General features: G+C 36.6%; 1 protein-coding gene across 7 annotated transcripts in view; it reads left to right on the top strand.

Annotated features, from left to right (window-relative positions):
• CCDC146 (coiled-coil domain containing 146) overlaps nucleotides 1-19,731 on the top strand; it is a 170,141-nt gene that overhangs the window by 34,359 nt on the left and 116,051 nt on the right. For 4 of the 7 annotated variants that reach the window (XM_054559609.1, XM_054559605.1, XM_054559608.1 and 1 more), the window contains exon 2: nucleotides 8,991-9,157. The exons of 1 other annotated variant lie outside the window; for it this stretch is intronic. In XM_054559609.1, the coding sequence (XP_054415584.1) occupies nucleotides 9,002-9,157 (156 nt within the window). In that variant the 5' untranslated portion in view covers nucleotides 8,991-9,001. Of the gene's footprint in view, nucleotides 1-6,169; nucleotides 6,300-8,990; nucleotides 9,158-19,731 lie in introns of all 7 variants that reach the window. 2 more of the 7 variants (XM_054559606.1, XM_054559604.1) reach the window with 1 other exon arrangement.

Here is a 19,731-nt window from a genome sequence, read left to right as displayed (position 1 = left end):
TGTACATAGAATATAAAATCTAGGCAGGAATAACTGCAATCATTTTATCTGTGGCTTTTAGGACTATTAAGTTAGTTCCATCTGATTTTGTTGTTGTTGTCCATTAAATGGATCTGAGGTATGCCTCATGTCAGATTGGCTGCCCAATATTCTGAGCCTGTCATATAGTGGACCAGAGGCCCTGTAGGATGAGCCTTAAATTTTATAGACTTTTAATGTTATCTCCAAAAGATAATATACATATAATTATCAGAGATACACTGACAGAATTGAAGGCACTTGTCATACAACTTTATACCACAATTTTTGTAACCCTGTTTTGCAGTTTCTATGTTTTTTAACATGTTAGGAAACTAAAACAAAACAAAACAAAAAAATGGAAGTGTCCCAGAGTTCTCCCTTCCTCCAAGGGGTCAGCTCTGAGTTCCTGTAGAAACATGTTGTAATTAACCTTGTAGAGCAATGGGCTGCTGGGGGAAGGAGCACCCAATCTTATCTTCAGGGCAGTCAGAAGAGCCAAGTCACAAAAAAAGAACACTCAGGTTCTGTGTGGGACTTGGAGAGAAATAAATCATGTTGAACTTTACATTACACCCTGCTATTTCTAAAATGAGCAAAACCTGTGCTTGTTTAATGATGAGTAATATCGAAAGACAGTGTGGTTTTTTGCTACAGCTTTCTTGAAGCATTGCCATTTTATTGTCCAAAAGTCACGTTGTTTGTGTATCCTGCCCCATTCTCTGGAGCATGCAGTATTTGGTTTTTACACATGCTCCTTGTAACTATCTAGAAATGTTTCCTTAAGAATTCAAAATAAAAAAAAATGATGATCACCTATGTTTCGTTTGAAGAAGAGGAATTACTGATGTGTATTACAAAACAAGGGGTACCCTGCAATGTTTATTGCTTAATTATTCTTTGTGAAGCTTCCTATTTTGGCTTATTCATGTCCTCTGCTTTCTTAAAATCCCCTTAAGCCCACATCCTCTTCTCTTCAGACTCCTACAGCATCTCATGGTACTGCCTTGCCTCCTTCCAGTGGGGGCTGCTTCTCTGCAGAACTTGCTATGCCAGTGGTGCTCCCTGTAAGTGTGCAGTGTGTGGCCACCCGGTTTCTGTGGTTCAAGTTATCATAGCACCAATTTCAGTGAAAACATTTAGAATTTTATGTCTGTGATTTTTTTATTAACTTATCTTGCTGCCAGTCTCTGGGTCCCCTAAGGTCAGGAACCTTGTCTGGTCTTGCTCACCACAGTACCTATCTCCTACCCATAGCACAGTGGCTGGGTCCCAGCCTCCAGATTGTTTCCTTGCCTCTAAATTCACACCTTTTCCAAGCCATTGTTCTCATTGTCAGCAATATCTTTACAACTCTGCCATGGCTCCCAATGCCTAGAGTTCAAGTCCCAAATTCCAGGCTACCAGTTGCTTTTTCAGCCCTATCTACTCTCCTAAGAACATTGCTTTTTATTTGGGCTTATTTTACCTCAGTTTATGTGACAGAGAACTAGTTCTTTCCCTGCCTTACTTTCTCTTCAGATTATACATTGTTTGCATATTTGTAAATTCTTTATAGGAAAACTCAATGAATATTTACTTAATTGATTTAGGCATTCTGGAGATATAAGTCTCTAGAATTACCATACCTAATAGCTGTGTAGGTCTTCCTATGCCAGGAATTTAAGGTGTTATATTAAACATTCTCTGTTTATATCACCGTAGCCTGAGAATATACTTTATTCTATTATTTTATTTACAGCTGTCAATCATATTGCCTGCAATATGGAACCATTAATACAATGGCTTTGCAATCCCGTATATTAACTGTCTTTGGATATTTGTTTGTTTGTTTGTTTTTTGTTTTTTGTTTTGAGACAGAGTTTCACTCTGTTGCCCAGGCTAGAGTGCAGTGGCACTATCTCGGCTCACTGCAACCTCTGCCTTCCAGGTTCAAATGATTCTCCTGCCTCAGCCTCCTGAGTAGCTGGGATTACAGGCGCCCACCACCACGCCCGGCTAATTTTTGTATTTTTAGTAGAGACGGGGTTTCACCATGTTGGCCAGGCTGGTCTCTAACTTCTGACCTCATGATCCGCCCACACTCTGCCCCACAAAGTACTGGGATTACAGGCGTAAGCCACCGCACCCGGCCAGATATTTGTTTTATCCATTAAACTTTGTTATCTGGTTAAGTCCTTTCCTGCCTATTTAATTAGATTAATTAGTGTTTTTTTGTTTTAATTCACACAGACTTTTTTTATATTTGCCTCTGTTGTATTTTCTTTCACTACTCATTCTTCCTGTCTTTTCCTTTTTTAAAAAACACGTTATTGAGGTATGATTGATGTATAAAATACCGTACATATTTAATGTGTACATCTGAATGAGTTTGGGGATAAGTATACACCCATGAAACCATCAACCATCATCAATCTCATAAACATCTATCACCTTCCAAAGTTTTATCCACCCCCTGTATTATTATTTTTGTTGTTGCTTTATCATAAGATCTAATCTCTTAGTAATTTTAAGTATACAATAGCGTATTGTTAGCTACTGGCACTATGCTGTCTAGTAGATCTTCAAAACTTATTTATCTTGCATAGCTGAAATTTTGTACTCTTTAACCATTACTCCCGAGTTTCTCCTACCCCAAGTCCCTGGCAACCACCATCCCACTCTGCTTCTATGAGTTTGACTACTTTAAGTTCCATATATAGGTGAGATCATATAGTATTTGTATTTCTCTGTCTGCCTAAATATTTCATTTTCTATCCATGATGTTGCAAATGGCAGAATTTCCTTTTCTATGGCTGTAAAATGTTCCATTGTATACATATATCACAATTTCTTTGTCCATTCATATGTCCATGGAAATTTATGTTGTTTCCATTATCTTGACTTTTGTAAATAGTGATGAAATGAACGTGGGAGTGCCAATATCACTTCGAGATCCTGATTTTGATTCATTTGGATATATAGCCAGAAGAATTGCTGGATAATAAGGAAGGTTTATTTTTTACTTTTTGAGGAAACTTCATACTGTTTTCTATAATGGTTTACCAACTTACATTCCCACTAACAGCATACAAGGGTTCCTTTTTCTTCACATTCTCATCAACAATTATTATCTTTTGTTTTTTCAATCATAGCCATCCTAACAGGTGTGAGGCAACATCTTATTGTGGTTTTGATTTGCATTTCCCCAGTGACTGGTAATGTTGATGACCTTTTTATGTACTTGTTGGCCATTTGTATGTTTTCTTTGGAAAAATGTCTATTCAGCTCCATTACCCATTTTTTAATGGGATTATTTGAGTTGTTGCTATTCAGTTGTATAAGTTCCTTGTATGTTTTGGATGTTAACCCCTTGTCACATATATAGTTTGCAAATATTTCCTCCCATTCCATAGGTTGCCTTTTCATTTTGTTGATTGTTTCTTTTGCTGTGCAGAAGTTTTTTAGTTGGATGTCATCTCACTTTATTTTTCCTTTTGTTGCCTGTGCTTTTGGTGTCATATCCAAAATATAATCACTAAAACCAATGTCAAGGACCCTTTTCCTATGTTTTCTTCTAGGAGTTTTATGCTTTCAGATCTCATGTTTAATTCTTTAATCTAGTTTGAGTTAATTTTTGTGTGTGATGTGAAACAAGGGCCTGATTTCATTCTTTGGCATGTGGCTATCCAATTTCCCTAACACCCTGTATTGAAGAAACTATGTTGTGCATTCTTGACATCCATGCCAAAAATTACTTGACTGTATATGCATTGGTTCATTTCTGGGCTCTCTATTTTGTTCCATTGGTCTTTTTTTTTTTTTTTTTTTTTTTTTAATGCCAGCACCATACTGTTTTGATTACTATAACTTTGTGCTGCAATTTGAAATCAGAACATGTGATTTTTTTCTAGCATTGTTGTTCTTGCTCAAGGTTGGTTTGGCTATTTGGGGTCTTTTATGGTTCCATATAAATTTTAGGATTTTTTTTCTATTCCTGTGAAAAAAGTGCCATTGGAATTTTATAGGGATTGCATTGAACCTGTAGATTGCTTTGAATAGTAAACCATTTTAACAATATTAATTCTTCTAATCCATAACATGGGATACCTTTCCATTTATTTATGTCTAATTTCTTTCACCATAGTTTTATTGTTTCCAGTGTACAGATCTTTCATGTCCTTGGTTAAATGTGTGTCTAAGTATTTTTATTCTAAAGGTTAAAGTTTTTCTGATGATCTCTATCAGAACTCTGTTGTAGTGTCTTTTAGTTGCTTCCCTGTGTAAATACTTTACTTGCTCTAAAATATTTAGAATGTTTTCAGAATAATAGAGATTGAAAACTTTAGCAAACATAGGAATTTGTACAAATTCAGCATGGTACTTATCATTTGTTGCCTAGGTAAGCTGCATCGTATTTAAAGGTGCAGTGCTCTGAGAAATTGTCTGAACCTAAGTTTTCAAAGTTAATACCATCTTGATTATAAAGATTTCAAGGCCAGGAGTGGTGGCTCATGCCTGTAATCCCAGCACTTTGGGAGGCCAAGACAGGTGGATCACCTGTGGTCAGGAGTTTGAGACCAGCATGGCCAACATGGTGAAACCCTGTCTCTACAAAAAATACAAAAATTAGCCGGGTGTGGTGGCACACACTTGTAATCCCAGCTACTCTGGAGGCTGAGGCAGGAGGATCACTTGAACCTGGGAGGCAGAGGTTATAGTGAGCAGAGAACGCACCACTGCACTCCAGCGTGGGAGACAGAGCGAGACTCTGTCTCAAAAAAAAAATACACATATATACCTATTTTAAAATAAATAGATGTACTATACTATGCAACCCTTTTGTAATAGCAGAAAACTGGAAATATTCAATATGTTTATAAATAGGAAATTGAGTAACCTATGGTGCATCTATGCAAAGGAGTGCTATGCAGCTATGAAAAGGGATGAGGTCTATCTCTGTATATTCCTATAAAGTTCTTTAGGATATATTTTTAAGTCTAATTGTCTAGGTTTTGCTTCAAAATAATCTAGAGAGTTCAGAGGGGAAGTGGAAGGGTTATAGATAAAATTGCTCATGAATTGATATTTGTTGAAGCTGGTTAATGGGTACTTGTGGAATCATTGTACTAATCTGCTACTTTTGTTTATATTTGAAACACTTTTTCTTTCTTTCTTTTTTGTTGTTTTTTTTGAGACAGAGTCTCGCTCCGTCTCCCAGGCTGGAGTACGATGGCGCAATCTCGGCTCACTGCAACCTCCACCCTCAGGGTTCAAGTGATTCTCCTGCCTCAGCCTCCCAAGTAGCTGGAATTACAGGCACATGCCACCATGCCTGGCTAATTTTTTTTGTATTTTTAGTAGAGATGGGGCTTCACCATGTTGGCCAGGCTGGTCTTGAACTCCTGACCTCAGGTAATCCACCTGCCTCCGTCTCCCAAAGTGCTGAGATTACAGACGTGAGTCACCATGCCCAGCCTTTGAAAAACTTCTTAATAAAAAAGTTAAAAATAAGATATAGCCTAATGTTCTGAAGGAAATATTTTTCTGGGATATTCATTCACATTTAATATCCATGAAAGGATTGAGTGTACATATTTTAGTTTATTCACAAAACAAATTTAAATACATAGCCAAACCAGTTTTAGCTGCTTGAAGATTTAAGCAATAAACTGTGATTACCTAGCAAATATAAAGTATTGTAATGCCATAATAATAATAGTTATTTTAAAAAAAAACACTTTAGGGCATTGAAAAAAGCAAACATGTGTTAAAGAAAGGGAAGTCAAATGATACCACTGGCTATTAACATCACATAACAACAGACAATCAGATATTTGGAGCCTCCTGATGGAAGTATATGTTACCACCTCTGAAGTATTGTTGTAGCAGCAGGAAGAGGAAAACAAGTGCATGTATAATTTACAGCTGGCAGAAAATTAGAGATAGAGTGAAGCTCAAATCCCAGAGGCATTATCACATTTAATCTGCACATCTTTTTGAAACATAAAAATTAGTTGTTGTTTTGTTTTACTAATTTTACCCCATTTTAGAGAGGAGTAAATTTAATGAATAAATGATATGTCTGTGACCACCTGACTAATACATTCAAGAACCAGATCCTACCAAGCCTTCTGGCTTCTTATGATGGAACGTGCTTTCCATGTTATAGAGTGAGGCTCAATGTCATCAAGGAACAGCCAATCCAGGAAGATTTACATGAGAAATGATACATATTCAGCAGAAGATTCAGACCTTAAAAGCATGACAATTGCAGTTATCTTCTCTGGCAAGAGAAGAGTGTAAGTGTAATGTTCTGTTGATTCAGTGAGGATTCATGGATTTCAGAGATCAAAAAGAGCTGATGATGATATTGGCATTCTCTTATGCAATGGAGGCACTTTACTCGCTCTCTCTCCAGAAGGGCAGTCATCCCGATGTCACCAAACTGGACCAGCGGAGGCCTTGCTGACTAAGACAGAGTCCTTTTAGAAACTGTTGTGGATCTATTTGAATACATGACCAAATCGATGGCTAATATACAAGGCCAGCTTCAGCCTCATAGATATATGACCTATGCAGTCACACAAGGACCTGCTCTCAGAGGGGCCCTGCACTTGGTTTAATGCCCTGCTGTTACCATTTTTAAATACTTAAAATTTTATTTTTGAGCTTGAGTTTTGTAAATAAAGTCTGTTGGAACAATTGAACATTCACATGAGCAGCACAGATAGGCCAGGCAGCAGTGTGCACATGCACAGGCCTGAATCGATGGCTGTGGCAGAGGGTGTGGGTGCCAATCAAGTAGGCCTGTGGCCTGGTGCTCAAATGCATGCATCAGGGCAGTTTGGGGTATCACAGAGTCCCAAGGCAGCCAGGCCAGCACTTGAGTGCAGATTGGCAAAAGCAATGGCAGTAATAGCAGCAGAAGCAACATGACAGCAAAAGTAATAGGGACAGCTACATCAGTGATGGCCTCAGGAGAAAGAAGAGGCCTGCATGGGGACAGTTCTGGAACCTATCATGGGAGGCTGGTCCCCAGCACCTGTCTCTGTGGTATCTGCACATATAATAAGGAAAGAAACTATTGGCACTCATGCAGAAAACTTTTTTAGTAAAATATTACAAAATAAAAGCAAACACACAGACATTGCAATAAAACATGTCAAGGAGTTATTAGAATTCTTCAAAGAGTTTAAAATCTCCAGTTTTGAAAATTGCTATAATATTGCAAATCAAATATACATAAGTTTAGGAATAGAAATTAAAGGTGATCGCATGTGACAGAAAATAATACTTTTCTAAGCCTGAATAAAGCTTATGAAGCTTTGAATAAATGAAGTATGAACAAGAAAGACCATTTTAAGTTTTTTTTCTTTGTAATTGAACATACAACAATAGAATGCATATAAGCAAGTATTCTTGTGTATATACAAAATATAAAGCCACTTTTGGATTATTGCACAACCTCCAGAAGTTACAGGAATTGTCAGAGGAAACATTAAAATGAGTGTTGAATAAATGTAGATTTAAAATTAAATTCACAGAGGAAGCTGATTTTTATGAAGAGTTAAATCTTTTTAGAAAATTGTCCTATGAGAATCATCAGCTCAAAAGGTTATATTTTGAAATGATATATCAGAAATTTATTTAAATGTTATCACAGCCTATAAATATTCTTATAAGCTTCAGTGAAAGATGCATGAGCAGGAAGATTCTTCTCAAATTAAAAATTGCCAAAAATTATTTATGATCTTGCATTTCCCAAGAGCAGCTCACATCACTTTCAGTTTGATCAATTAAAAATGAAATTACAATGAGTATAAATTTTGATGATCTAGTAAATTAATTTGCAGAAAAGTGAGCCAGAAAAATCTTATGATCAATCAAGATATGACATTATTGTTTTTTTATTATATAAAATTGTGACATCAAAAATATTTTCTTAGGATTCATTGCTATTCACTTAGTTTTTGTTGCTATTCACATATTACTATTACCCCTATTATATTTTATAAGTAATAAAATATTTTTAAAGGGAAAACTTTTTATATATTAGTAACTTTCAGAGAACATTTTTCTGACATTTTGACAAGGAATCCCAGATTTGTTTTTTTGTACTGGATCCTGCAAATTATGTAGGTCACCCTGCCAATATGATTTGAGGAAAAAAATGTTCGAAGCTGGTGTTAGCAGTTGCCCACAGCAATTACAGTAGAACCTCAGTTTTGCTCCTGTGGGAATTTGGTTTTGAATAAATTAACTTTCCAATAAGGAGTGAATGAATTATTGTTACTGCACTGATTTAGTATTAAGCATTTTATTTCTGAAAATTCAGGTAAACTATTTGCAATTGTAATATTCTTTGGACATTAGAAGAACAGCAGAACTTGTTTGTCCCGTTGGCAATTATTTTTAGCACACATTCTAAGTATGTTATTTGCTAGGTGTTGAAGGTATATGGGTAAATAAGAATATAGTTTCTGTTCTAAGAAGTCCAATAAGGTAGACAATATGAAAAATAGTAAATTACAATACAGTGTTTTAAGCACTTTTCTACAGAAATATGTACAATGTATAGATTATAGCGGTATCAGAAAGCAAAGTGTGCTTTCTGATACCTCTATAATAGGATAGCTGGAGAGGTTTCTGACTTCTTGTTTCGTAAATGTCTAGGATGATACTGACTTGCATTCTCATTATAATTCATATATATTTTACATATATAATTCATATATATAGTTTATTTTCCAATTAATGCAACAGTAGCATACTTTTAAAAATAAGAATGATTGATTTGAATGCAACAATAGAGAGTATCTTTGCAAAAAAGCAGTCTTTTATAATGAGATTATAGCTAACTTTTCTGATTTGTAGTTTCATTGAAGAATAGCTTATTCCAGTTTTTTGCTTATTTTTATTATTTTCCATTAATTTTACTTTATAAGTGAAGACACTCCTAAATAGCCACATATGGATTAATTTTATTTTAGAATCGTGAAAAATGGAAGACAGTAGCACAGACACAGAAAAAGAAGAGGAAGAGGAGAAAGATGAAAAGGATCAAGAGCCCATTTACGCCATAGTGCCCACAATTAACATTCAAGATGAGCGGTTTGTTGATTTATCTGAAACTCCAGCTTTCATTTTTCTGCATGAGGTATATTTTTCTTTATATGTTACTACAGTAAAACCGAACTCAACATGTACTTAAAAATTCAAATGAAGCCAATATCATTATCAAAATTCTTTATTACATATATCCTGTAGGTGATATTTACAACTTGATACACTAAAACAAAATGGTCCCTGCCTTTTCTTCCAAAAATTTATCATGTAATTCTGAACCAGTGCAGTAGTGTAGGTTCTGATACTTTCGTAGCATAAGTATTTGCATATATATTCAGTCAGTTACATACATTTCATGGGTTGGTACATGAAATAAAGAAGATTTCTTTTATTATTGCATATACTACATTTGCTTCCATAAAATTAAAATATCTTGTCATATAATGATAGAAAGAATATATATTTACCTAACTAACTATAGTTACTGCAATGGAGCACTGAAATCTGCTGTTTTCTGTCAGCAAACAAGCAAAAAGGGGAATATGATGAATTATATATTCTCATTATGTGAACTTTAAAAAGCAAGATGAACATTTAGGAAATACCCATATATGAAGAGAGTTTTTTTTTTTTAAACTAATGGCTATGTATTCAACTGTTACCTTGTCATGCCTGAGCGCTATACTCTAGAAAATGATTTAGAGGACATTTGAATTTCAGATGATAAACTTTATATAACTGAATAAAACATTCTAAGAAATTTGATAGTCATAGTAAAAAATAAGTTTAAAAAGTCTTAAAGCAAAAGCAGAGTTTATTATAAACCAAGAAGCAAAACCAAAATGGAACAGAATGCAATAAAAAAGTAATTTTAAAAATAATAGTGTTATATATGTGTATACAGGATCTAAATTGCTAAATTGTTCACTTTTTCTACAGTTTTGACTTTTTCTTTTATTTTGACATAATTTCAGATATATGGGACAGTTGCAAGATTAGTGCAAAAAATTTGCATGTATCTTTAACCCGGATTTCTCAGATGCTAACATCTTACCACATTTGCTTTATCCTTGTCTTTCTATCTTCTTGTTCTCTCAACCTCTCTCATTCTCTCTCTGAAGACACGATGCCCCTTTATACCTAAATGCATCACGGTGTTTCCTAAAAATATATTCATTCTCTTAATCACAGTACAATTATATCAGGAAATTAACATTGATGTAATACCATTTTCTAATCTACATACCTTATTCGCGTCTTGCCAGTTGTCCCAATAATGTTCTTTATAGCAAAAGAAAATTCTAGATTATGTATTGCATTAAGTAGTCATCTCTTTAGTCTCCTTTAATCTAAAGGAAATTCAGGATTTCTTTAGTTTTCGTGATATTGACACTTTGAAGAGAAGAGGCTGGTTATTTTGTGATTTTTTTCAATTTGGATTTTTCCGATTTTCTCATTATTAGATTCAAGCTATGTATTTTTGGTAAAGATATAAAGACGCAATCTTGTATCCTTCTCAAGTATCTTCTACCAGGAACACATGACGTTGCCTTGTCCCATTGCTAGACTTGTTCATCTTGATCACTTGGTTAAGGTGGTGACTTCCAGATTTACCTTCTATTTATTTTTCTGTTAGAAATTAATAAGCACCTCAAGAAGAGATACTCTGAGACTATGTGGTTGTCTTACTCCTCTTAAAATTTTCACCTACAAGTTTGGGATTTATTGGTGATACTTACCCAGATCAACTCTTGTTATGATGGTTGTCAAATGGTGATTTTCTAATTCCATCATTTCTTCTATATTTATTAGGTGGCTTTCTACTATAAGGAAGAACTTTCTCTTCTTTCCTTATTTATTCATCTTTTTATCCGTGTGGACTTATGTTTCTCACTGTCATTCCTCTTCATGCTATCATTGTCCCACATTTGGCCAGTGTACACCCTTCAGGTAGGCTCACTTGTCCTTCTGATATGCTCCTGTGATTTCTTCTGCACTTCCTTACTTTCTGGCACAAGAATGTGTTCTGGGCTCATCTTGTATTTTCTTTGCTCCAGCCCTAGAATCAGCCATTTCTTGGAGGATCCCTAGTTACTGTTACTGGAGAATGATATTTGGAAACCAGGATACTAATGCTGAGCATGGTCATTGCTCCTAGAATGTCATAGCTTCTAGCCCCTCTCAGTGGACAGAGCTAGGAAATAGATTCATGAATATTTATATCCACACAAATTTAAATCTATTTCTACATCTATCTTTATATATTTTTAAATCTAACTTTTATTTTAGATACAGGGCATACATGTACAGGTTTGGTACATGGGCATATTGCATCCAGGTGGTAAGCATAGTACCCGGTAGGTAGTTCTTCAACCCACACTCCCCTTCCTCCCTCCACTCTCTAGTAGTCTGCAGGGTCTGTTATTTGTTCTCATGTTTTTATCCATGTGTGCTCAGTGTATAGCTCCCACTTATAAATGAGAAAATGCTGTGTCTGGTTTTCTGTTCCTGCATTAATTCACTCAGGATTATGGTCTCCAGCTCCTTCTATGTCTCTGTGAAGGACATGATTTCATCCTCCTATATGGTTGCATTGTATTCTGTGGTGTATATATAAAACACACTTTCTTTATCCAATCCCCCACTGATGGGCCACTAGATTGATTCCACCTCTTTGTTATTAATAGTGTGGTGATGAATGTATGAGTGCATGTGTCTTTTTGGTAGAATGATCTATTTTCCTTTGATTTTATACCCAGTAATGGAATTGCTGAGTTGAATGGTAGCTCTGCTTTTATTTGAGAAATCTCCAAACTGCTTTCCACAGTGGCTGAACTAAAGAGCCTCTTCACAGCAAAAGAAACTATCAACAGAGTAAACAGACAATCTACAGAATGGGAGAAAATATTTGCAAACTATGCATCTGACAAAGGTCTGATATCCGGAATCTATAAGGAACTTAGACAAATCAACAAGCAAAAAACAAATAACCCCATTTTAAAAATAGGCAAAGGACATGAACAGACATTTCTCAAAAGAAGACATACATGTGGCCAACAAAAGTAGGAAAAAATGCTCAGCATCACTAATTATCAGAGAAATACAAGTCAAAACCACAATGAGATATTATCTCACACCAGTCAGAATGACTATTATTAAAAAGTCAAAAACAACGGATGCTGGCAAAGGTATGGAGAAAAAGAAATGCTTATCTTTGTATTTTTAAAACCATGATTTCCTTCCTCTAATCTTAATATTTTAAGTGAAGAGTTCACATTTCTGTCAAAATCCATCATATGTCGAACTTTGCAATAGAATTTCTACTTCTCCAGCACTACCCTTAATAATCAAATCAAAAATAAGGCTAAACTTGTGTCATACATTTGTTTGATATAGTAGCTACCAAAGACATTGACTCAACATACACTTATGCTGTAAGCTCATGCATTTTTAGTTCTGACATAAGTTGTTTGAAACCCAATCATACCCGATCTTTGTACTAGTTAAAATAACTCCTCCCCATGTGGTTGAGATATAACCCACTTGTTTCTCATTCTGCTAATCCCAAACCAAAAACACCCCACAGCTCCTGACCATGATAAAACTTAATGGTCAACACCAGAGTCATATAAATAAGTTTCCCCCTTCTGGCGTGTTTTCCTTAAACCAGCCAATCCACAACTCCTGTGAGAAGACTGGAGGGATTAATACCCATATACCTTAATAAAGGTGAGCTCCCACAGCTGCTGTCTCACTCCCCACCCACTGCTGAGCTCCCTGCCACCCCCAGACTTATCCGCGCTCCCCATCAGCACCCTAAGCTGTCAGATCTGTAAGTAATAAATTTTTTCTGTTTCATGAGTTTGGTTTCACCTTCTCATTGTTGTCATTGTGTCTCACCTGACTGACACACAGGAACCTGACGCCCCGCCCGTCAGGGCTCTTCTTAAAAGCAGCTATCTTGGCTTATAGCCACTCTTCACAGAGTGACCTTAAGACCAGTTTATAAAGAAGCCATAACAGTAAAAATCACAACAACTTGAGTTTATTTGTAGCAAAAGTTATGCTCATAGTAAAGATTATCTTCAAGGTTTTCTAAGCCAAAGATTAAGGTTTGTTTTGCAAAATTAAAGAACTTAGGACAACTTCTCATGCATATTGATCCTCAATCTAACAATTAATAAATATTTCAAGAATGTCTCAATATACATGGATGCATAATTTATAGTTATTAATTGCTGGGTATAACAGGCCTCTGATAATTATATCCAAGAGCTTTCAATAATAGTTTCAAAGAACTGTGCTACCTACCCTTTTGAGTAGTATCAATATCAGCAATTTTACTGCCTGAGAACTCCTCCTCAAAGCAGTGATAAATTGCAAACTTTTGGAATATTCAGAATTATTGGCTTCAGAAAACGTTATTTCCATAACAACACCACTAAGATACTGTTCCTAATTGGCATCTGTAAATTTATTTTCTAATTCTTTTAGGATTACTCTAAAATTTATGGGTCTCACAAGTTTTTAACATACTGTGTATAACCTACTTTATCTTCCTTCAGTTGTCTTTGTCTTTTAACCTACTTTGTCTTCCTTCAGTTGTTTAAACGGAAACTGTATCTACAAAAATGGCAAAAGTGCAGATGACAACTGAAGAAAAGCAGTCAGAAATCCAGTTCCAAGGGTCCAGTTGCTTGGCATAACATTGGAAAACACAGAAGCTGTTTATATCATTCATTGTTATTAATGCTAGTTGCACTGTTGTCCCAGCACTGCCAAGTTGCAATGCATGGGTGTCATGCTCTCATCTCATATTGCCTGAAGAATGTGTTCAGTATGACATTCACAGGCCTCTGCAATTTATACCCAAACTACTTTCACAATCTAGTCATTCACTTAGATTCTCAGGATCTACTCTTTATGTTGTTCCCCTCAGCAGGGACTCTCCCACATTTAGAAGGAGTAACTTCAGATGTCTAAGGAAACTGGCATAAATTCAAAATACATGATGTAAGATCATGGCTATCCACCAATCTGCCTAGTCCTATTGCCTCCATTGCTTTTAAGCTATGCCATTCATACTAAAAAACCAAACAAAATGCTTGCATAGACTGTACTTTGCAACCCCTGGGTCTGTTCCTAACCTTTGAGATCCTGGCTCAAATCTCATGTCCTTCAGGGAACTGCCTGAGTAGCCAGCTCACAGGGGTTTCTCCAACCTCTCAACTCTTCCCACATCACTTGACTAATCAGCATAAAATAGTTTGCATAGAAAATGTAGAGTTCCATTGAGAACACGTGGACACAGAGGAACAGCACACACCAGGGCCTGTTGGGGGGTTGGGGGCTGAGGGGAGGGAAATTAGAGGACAGGTCAATAGGTGCAGCAAACCACCATGGCACACGTAGACCTGTGGAACAAACCTGCACGTTCTGCACACCTATCCCTTTATTTTTTTTAAGAAGAAAAAAAATTTAGAGTTCTCCACTGACATTATGATCACATTAAGCAATAAGACCTAACAGGGCAGGAACTACACTGTGTTAATTCACTCCTTGGAATGAATGTTCAAAGTGATGCTTGGGGCTGGGCGCAGTGGCTCATGCCTGTAATCGCAGCACTTTGGGAGGCCGAGGTGAGCAGATCACCTGAGGTCACGGGTTCCAGACCAGCTTGGCCAACATGGTGAAACCCCATCTCTACTAAAAATACAAAAATTAGCCAGGTGTGGTGGTGCATGCCTGTAATCCCAGCTACTCAGGAGGCTGAGGCAGGAGAATTGCTTGAACCTGGGAGGCGGAGGTTGCAGTGAGCCGAGATCACACCATTGCGCTCCAGTCTGGGCAACAAGTGAAACTACGTCTCAAAAGAAAAAAAAAAAAAAGTGATTAAGTGATGCTTGGAAACCAAGCCACACAACTCCCATCAATGGGATGTGTGGGTTAATGTGGGACACCTGCTCCCCAAATTGGCCATTGCTGCCTAATTATGAGGCCTGGTACTCCAGACTTTTTTTTGTCCTATTGGATATTTAATCCTGTCCCATTTTCTTTATATTGTTAATTTTTTTTTGTTAAGGTATAACATATAGAGTAAATCTCACAAATATTAAGTGTACAGATCAGGTTTTTTACGTATGCCTATAACCAACATGTCCATAACTGAATTTGTCATTGTTCTCCCAATCATCTGTATTCTCTTTGTCAGTTTGAGAGTTAAATATCTCCTTTAAATATGTATCTCATTGATTGATCTCTTCTCCCACCATATTCTCAGTCTGATCAGGATCTCCTTCCAGGAACCTAAGGTCTCCCTTGAGACCTTCCCAGTCATTGCTCCCACCCAAGATAACCACTATACTGGCTTATCATATGTTAGTTTTTCTCTTCTTGAACATCATATAAATGGAGTCATACAGTATGTTTTTCTTTGTGTCTGGCTGCTTTTGCTCACTTTTATAGCTGTGAGGTTCATTAATAGCATTATGCATGGCAGTAGTTCCATTCTTTTTTTATTGCTTCTTAGTATCCTGATGATACAGGACAGTCAAGCCCCCAAATTGAGGCTTGCCCTTGAGAGGGCTGTGGTGTTAAACAGCAACTTTTATTGAAGTGGCAGTGAACTGCAGCAGCAGAGGTTCTGATCCTTGTGGAGCAGGGCTACCCCATAGGCTGTGTACCCGGAATAGTAGCTCAGAGGCAGTTCTGCACTCAAATTTATAATCCACTTTTAACTAGATGCAAATTAAGGACTGGTTTATGCAGAAATTTGTAGAATGAGGGTGGTAACTTGCAGGTTGTCGGGTTGATGCCATGGAAAGGGGCAATAACGTCCCGGTGTTACCATGGCAACAGTAAACTAACATGGCACATTGGTGTCTAATGGGGGAGGTGCTTCTGCCTCACATCTGTTTTAGCTAGTCCTCAATTTGGTGTGATGTCCAAGCCCCGCCTCCGAAGTCAAGTTCTGCCTCCTACCTCACTACTGTGTAAATGTACCATAATTTGTTGATCCATTCTGTTTTGTTTACAAAAATGGATTATTTCCTGTTTTGAAGATTATGAATAAGGTTCTGTGATCATTCTTATGCATGCCTTGTACTTAAGAATGAACTTATCTTGGGTATATACACAGGAGTGGGGTTAATCTGTCATAGTCTAGGTTTATATTCAGCTTTAGTAAAGACCTTCAATCAGTTTTCCAAAGAGGTTGAACCAGCACACACTCCGATGGGTATTATGTTAGATGCTGTCACATGTCCAGGGTTAATATAAGTGATAGCTTTCATGGTATTCCCTAGTTAGGATTTCTACTTCTATCTGTATGTGCTTATGTAAAGCAGCACTGTGACCTCACAATAAATGTGACCTCACTTGTCAAGGGTCAGTGTGTCAGACGCTGAACTTTTCCAAGACTTGGAGGCCGTAAAATCATTTTTGTCTTAATGCTGTGAGCCAAAATCAAAACATTAAATTATTTCACCTAAGCGAAATAATTGGCTCTTTGCTTTTTACCAAGGGCCAGGCATCTCCTCCCTTCTCTTTATTTCCTGAAAATAATTATTGTGCCAATCATTGTTAAGTAAGTCTTTGACCTGACTTAGCCAAGGGGTGGAGAAAAGGAGGCATAGGAGCATTGCATTTGGGAGGCATAAAAGGGAGAGCAAACATTGTAGGGAAACACCGAGAAAGTAAAACTATGAATCAAAATAGAATATGAAACTAAAAGTAGAATGTGGATGTATACAAATCATCATAGGCAATGATGAAGATGGATTAAGTTTGTCAATATATGACCTTTTCATGAAAACAGGTTATATATAAAACTATGAGTGGTTGTACTTCTTACAAAATATGTAATAGCAGCATTTGTGTCCAAGTTTCAGTTGCATGTCAGATTTGATGAGTACTAAGATGTCAAGAACCTTGTGAACAATAATTTTGGACATTAAGTCTTAATCTATTTAAAAGATAAAAGATACAGCATTCACTACGTGCCAGGCACTGTGCTAGATGTTTATAATTATTATTGCTAAAGCTACTGAAATTCATCCCTTCAACTCCTCCTTGGTTTTGAGCACCTCCTGTGTACTGGATTGTGCTAGATACCATGAGAATTTATGGACGTAAAGCATAAAAAGGTTCCAATTCTTTAGAAGCATTATTTGTGAACAAGAAGATTGAAATATTAAATGTCAACAAAAGGCATATGATTTTGGACCCAGAAGATACAAGCAGTGTTATCAAAAGGAGGCCCAACTGCTGTGGGATGAGATGGTCTAGAAAGACGTTTAAGGCAGTAAGACATGAAGGGGGACGTTGCATCCATATACACAGGGTCCACTATGAATCTGGTTTTTTGCCCATACCCATGTATGCACATACTTGGAATATCTTCATGTAGATGACCCCAAAGTACCTCAAACTAAACATACTCACAGCTAAATCCATTATCCTTCTCCGGAACCTAACTCTGCTCCTGGGTTCTGTCAGTTGGTTCTCTCTTGGTACTATCTCTTGAATTTGTGTTTTCCATTCCTACCATCTCACCAGTTAGAATGCCATTTCAGTGATGAAGATGTGAAGAGAGACTGCACAGTGGCAGTGGAAATGAGGAAAAAAGGAGTGAATACATTTAGGAGAGATATTAAGGAAGTATAAAATTCTATAGCCTTAGTGTCTGAGTGGATGGAGTGGGTGAGGAAAGGATTCTAAATTGATGCTTGGCATTCTGATTTGGGAAATCAGCCAAATTATGGCACCATACATAAGAGTTCAGAACAAGCAACAGGTCTGAAGGGAATGTCCAGTATGTGGATCTGAGCCTATGGGGGAAGTCTCTGGCTAGAGGTGTAGTAGACACAGTAGGTTCTTGATACAGTATTCAGAATGCCTTCTGAAAGAATTGCAGCTTGATACCTATGTATTTTTAACAACACAGTCTACCACTGTGTATTGAAAAAAAGATGCTGCCATTGTTTACCTAATTTCATATTTGTAAAATTATCTTTTTTTATGAGGATATTTACATATTCAAAAGATGCTTTATTTTCTATATATTTTGTTCTCTTAAGGCTGGTACCAGATAAATAAATGTTGGTTTTTTAAATAAATTTTTTTTGAGATAACGTCTGTCTCTGTTGCCCAGACTGAAGTGCAGTGACACAATCTCAGCTCACTGCAACTTCTTCCTTCTGGGCTCAAGCAATCCTCCCACCTCAGCCTCTGGAGTAGCTGGGACCACAGGCACATAACACCAGGCCTGGCTAATTTTTGTATTTTATGTAGAGATAGAGTTTCATCATGTTGTCTAAGCTGGTCTCAAACTCCTAGGCTCAAGTGATCTACCCACCTCGGCCTCTCAAAATGCTGGGATTACATAAACCCCTGCACCTGGCCTAAAGTTTTAATTACTGAATGTATTGGTGCTTTGCCGACGCTACTAAAGCTTCATTTATTTTGTAGGTTGGACCTTCTATAGAGTTACTAATGAGCTTGAGATAATCCCTAATGACATTTCAATTTTTTTTCAAGGAATTAAATATTTTCTTTTTTTTTTATACCTTAAGTAACTGGTCATAAAGAGGAAAAGATAAGAACCCCACCCTCAAGGAGCTTACGAAATAGTTTCAAGTATGTAAACTTACTTTTCAGAATGATTCTGTAACAGGAGTTTTGAGATATTGCTATTTCCATCTTAAAGATTCTGGAAGATTGAGACTCGTCCTGGGTTACACATCAGGGTGGAATTTGGAACCCAGTCTTCCGTTTCCTGCTTCAGCATGCATTTCACTTGACATTGTTCACTTGACATTCACACATTTAAACACTGCTATTTTAGGTTTTACAATTTGACTTTTAAAGTAGACTGTGTATTAAAACAAAGATAAATATGTACACTCTGTTTAAATATTTCTAGTATGTTTCCCCAACCTCTCCTTAGTTATCACCCCTCACTAACAGCTGTACTTATAGGCTGTGCTTTAAAAAATGACTAAGTTTCTTTTATAAACCTTCCTGCAAATCTTGCTATTATTGGCATGTTTTCACTTTTCCTTCAGACATCCAGGCACCCTTGCAAGAATAATTTTTCAAGATTTTCTTTGGCCGTCAAGAATCTTTAAAGAGACGGATAGTTTATTGAACAGTACAGATAGGTTTTATTGTTCCCATATTTTTGTTATTATTGTTTTTACTCTGACAGTGGGGTGGAAATTTAAAAATTTTTCCAGTATGGAAGAAGACCTTGTAATGCACTTAAATATTTGAGATATCAACATTCCTTAAATCCATTTACAAAGATTGAATATTGACGCTAAGATTATAAGAATACAGGCCATATTCCACTTTGCAAAGTAGATTAATACCCCTCAATTCAGTTAAATTGTACACTGCAGAAGAGGTCAGGGTAAGAGGAAAGAAGGCACTGTGTTAGGGTGTCCTCCTCTTGGCACCTTTAAAGTGATAAACATGGAGATTGATTTTGGCCAGGAATCTGGGGTATTGTCAGACAACTCTATTTGAACAACTGTGCTTAGTGGTAAGAGGAGTCAGAAGGATGTTGAAAAGGGGACAGAGAAGAAGAAAGATAAAGAAAAATTGGTCCTTTACCTCCTCACATACAACCTGTGAGATCATCTTCCTTTACTCATTCTGAAAAAT

The sequence above is a fragment of the Pongo abelii genome, chromosome 6 (genome assembly GCF_028885655.2).
Source record: "Pongo abelii isolate AG06213 chromosome 6, NHGRI_mPonAbe1-v2.0_pri, whole genome shotgun sequence".
In the NCBI taxonomy this organism is placed as follows: Eukaryota; Metazoa; Chordata; class Mammalia; order Primates; family Hominidae; genus Pongo; species Pongo abelii.
Note: the sequence above shows the minus strand (reverse complement) of the source record. Positions and strands in the feature narration are given on the sequence as shown.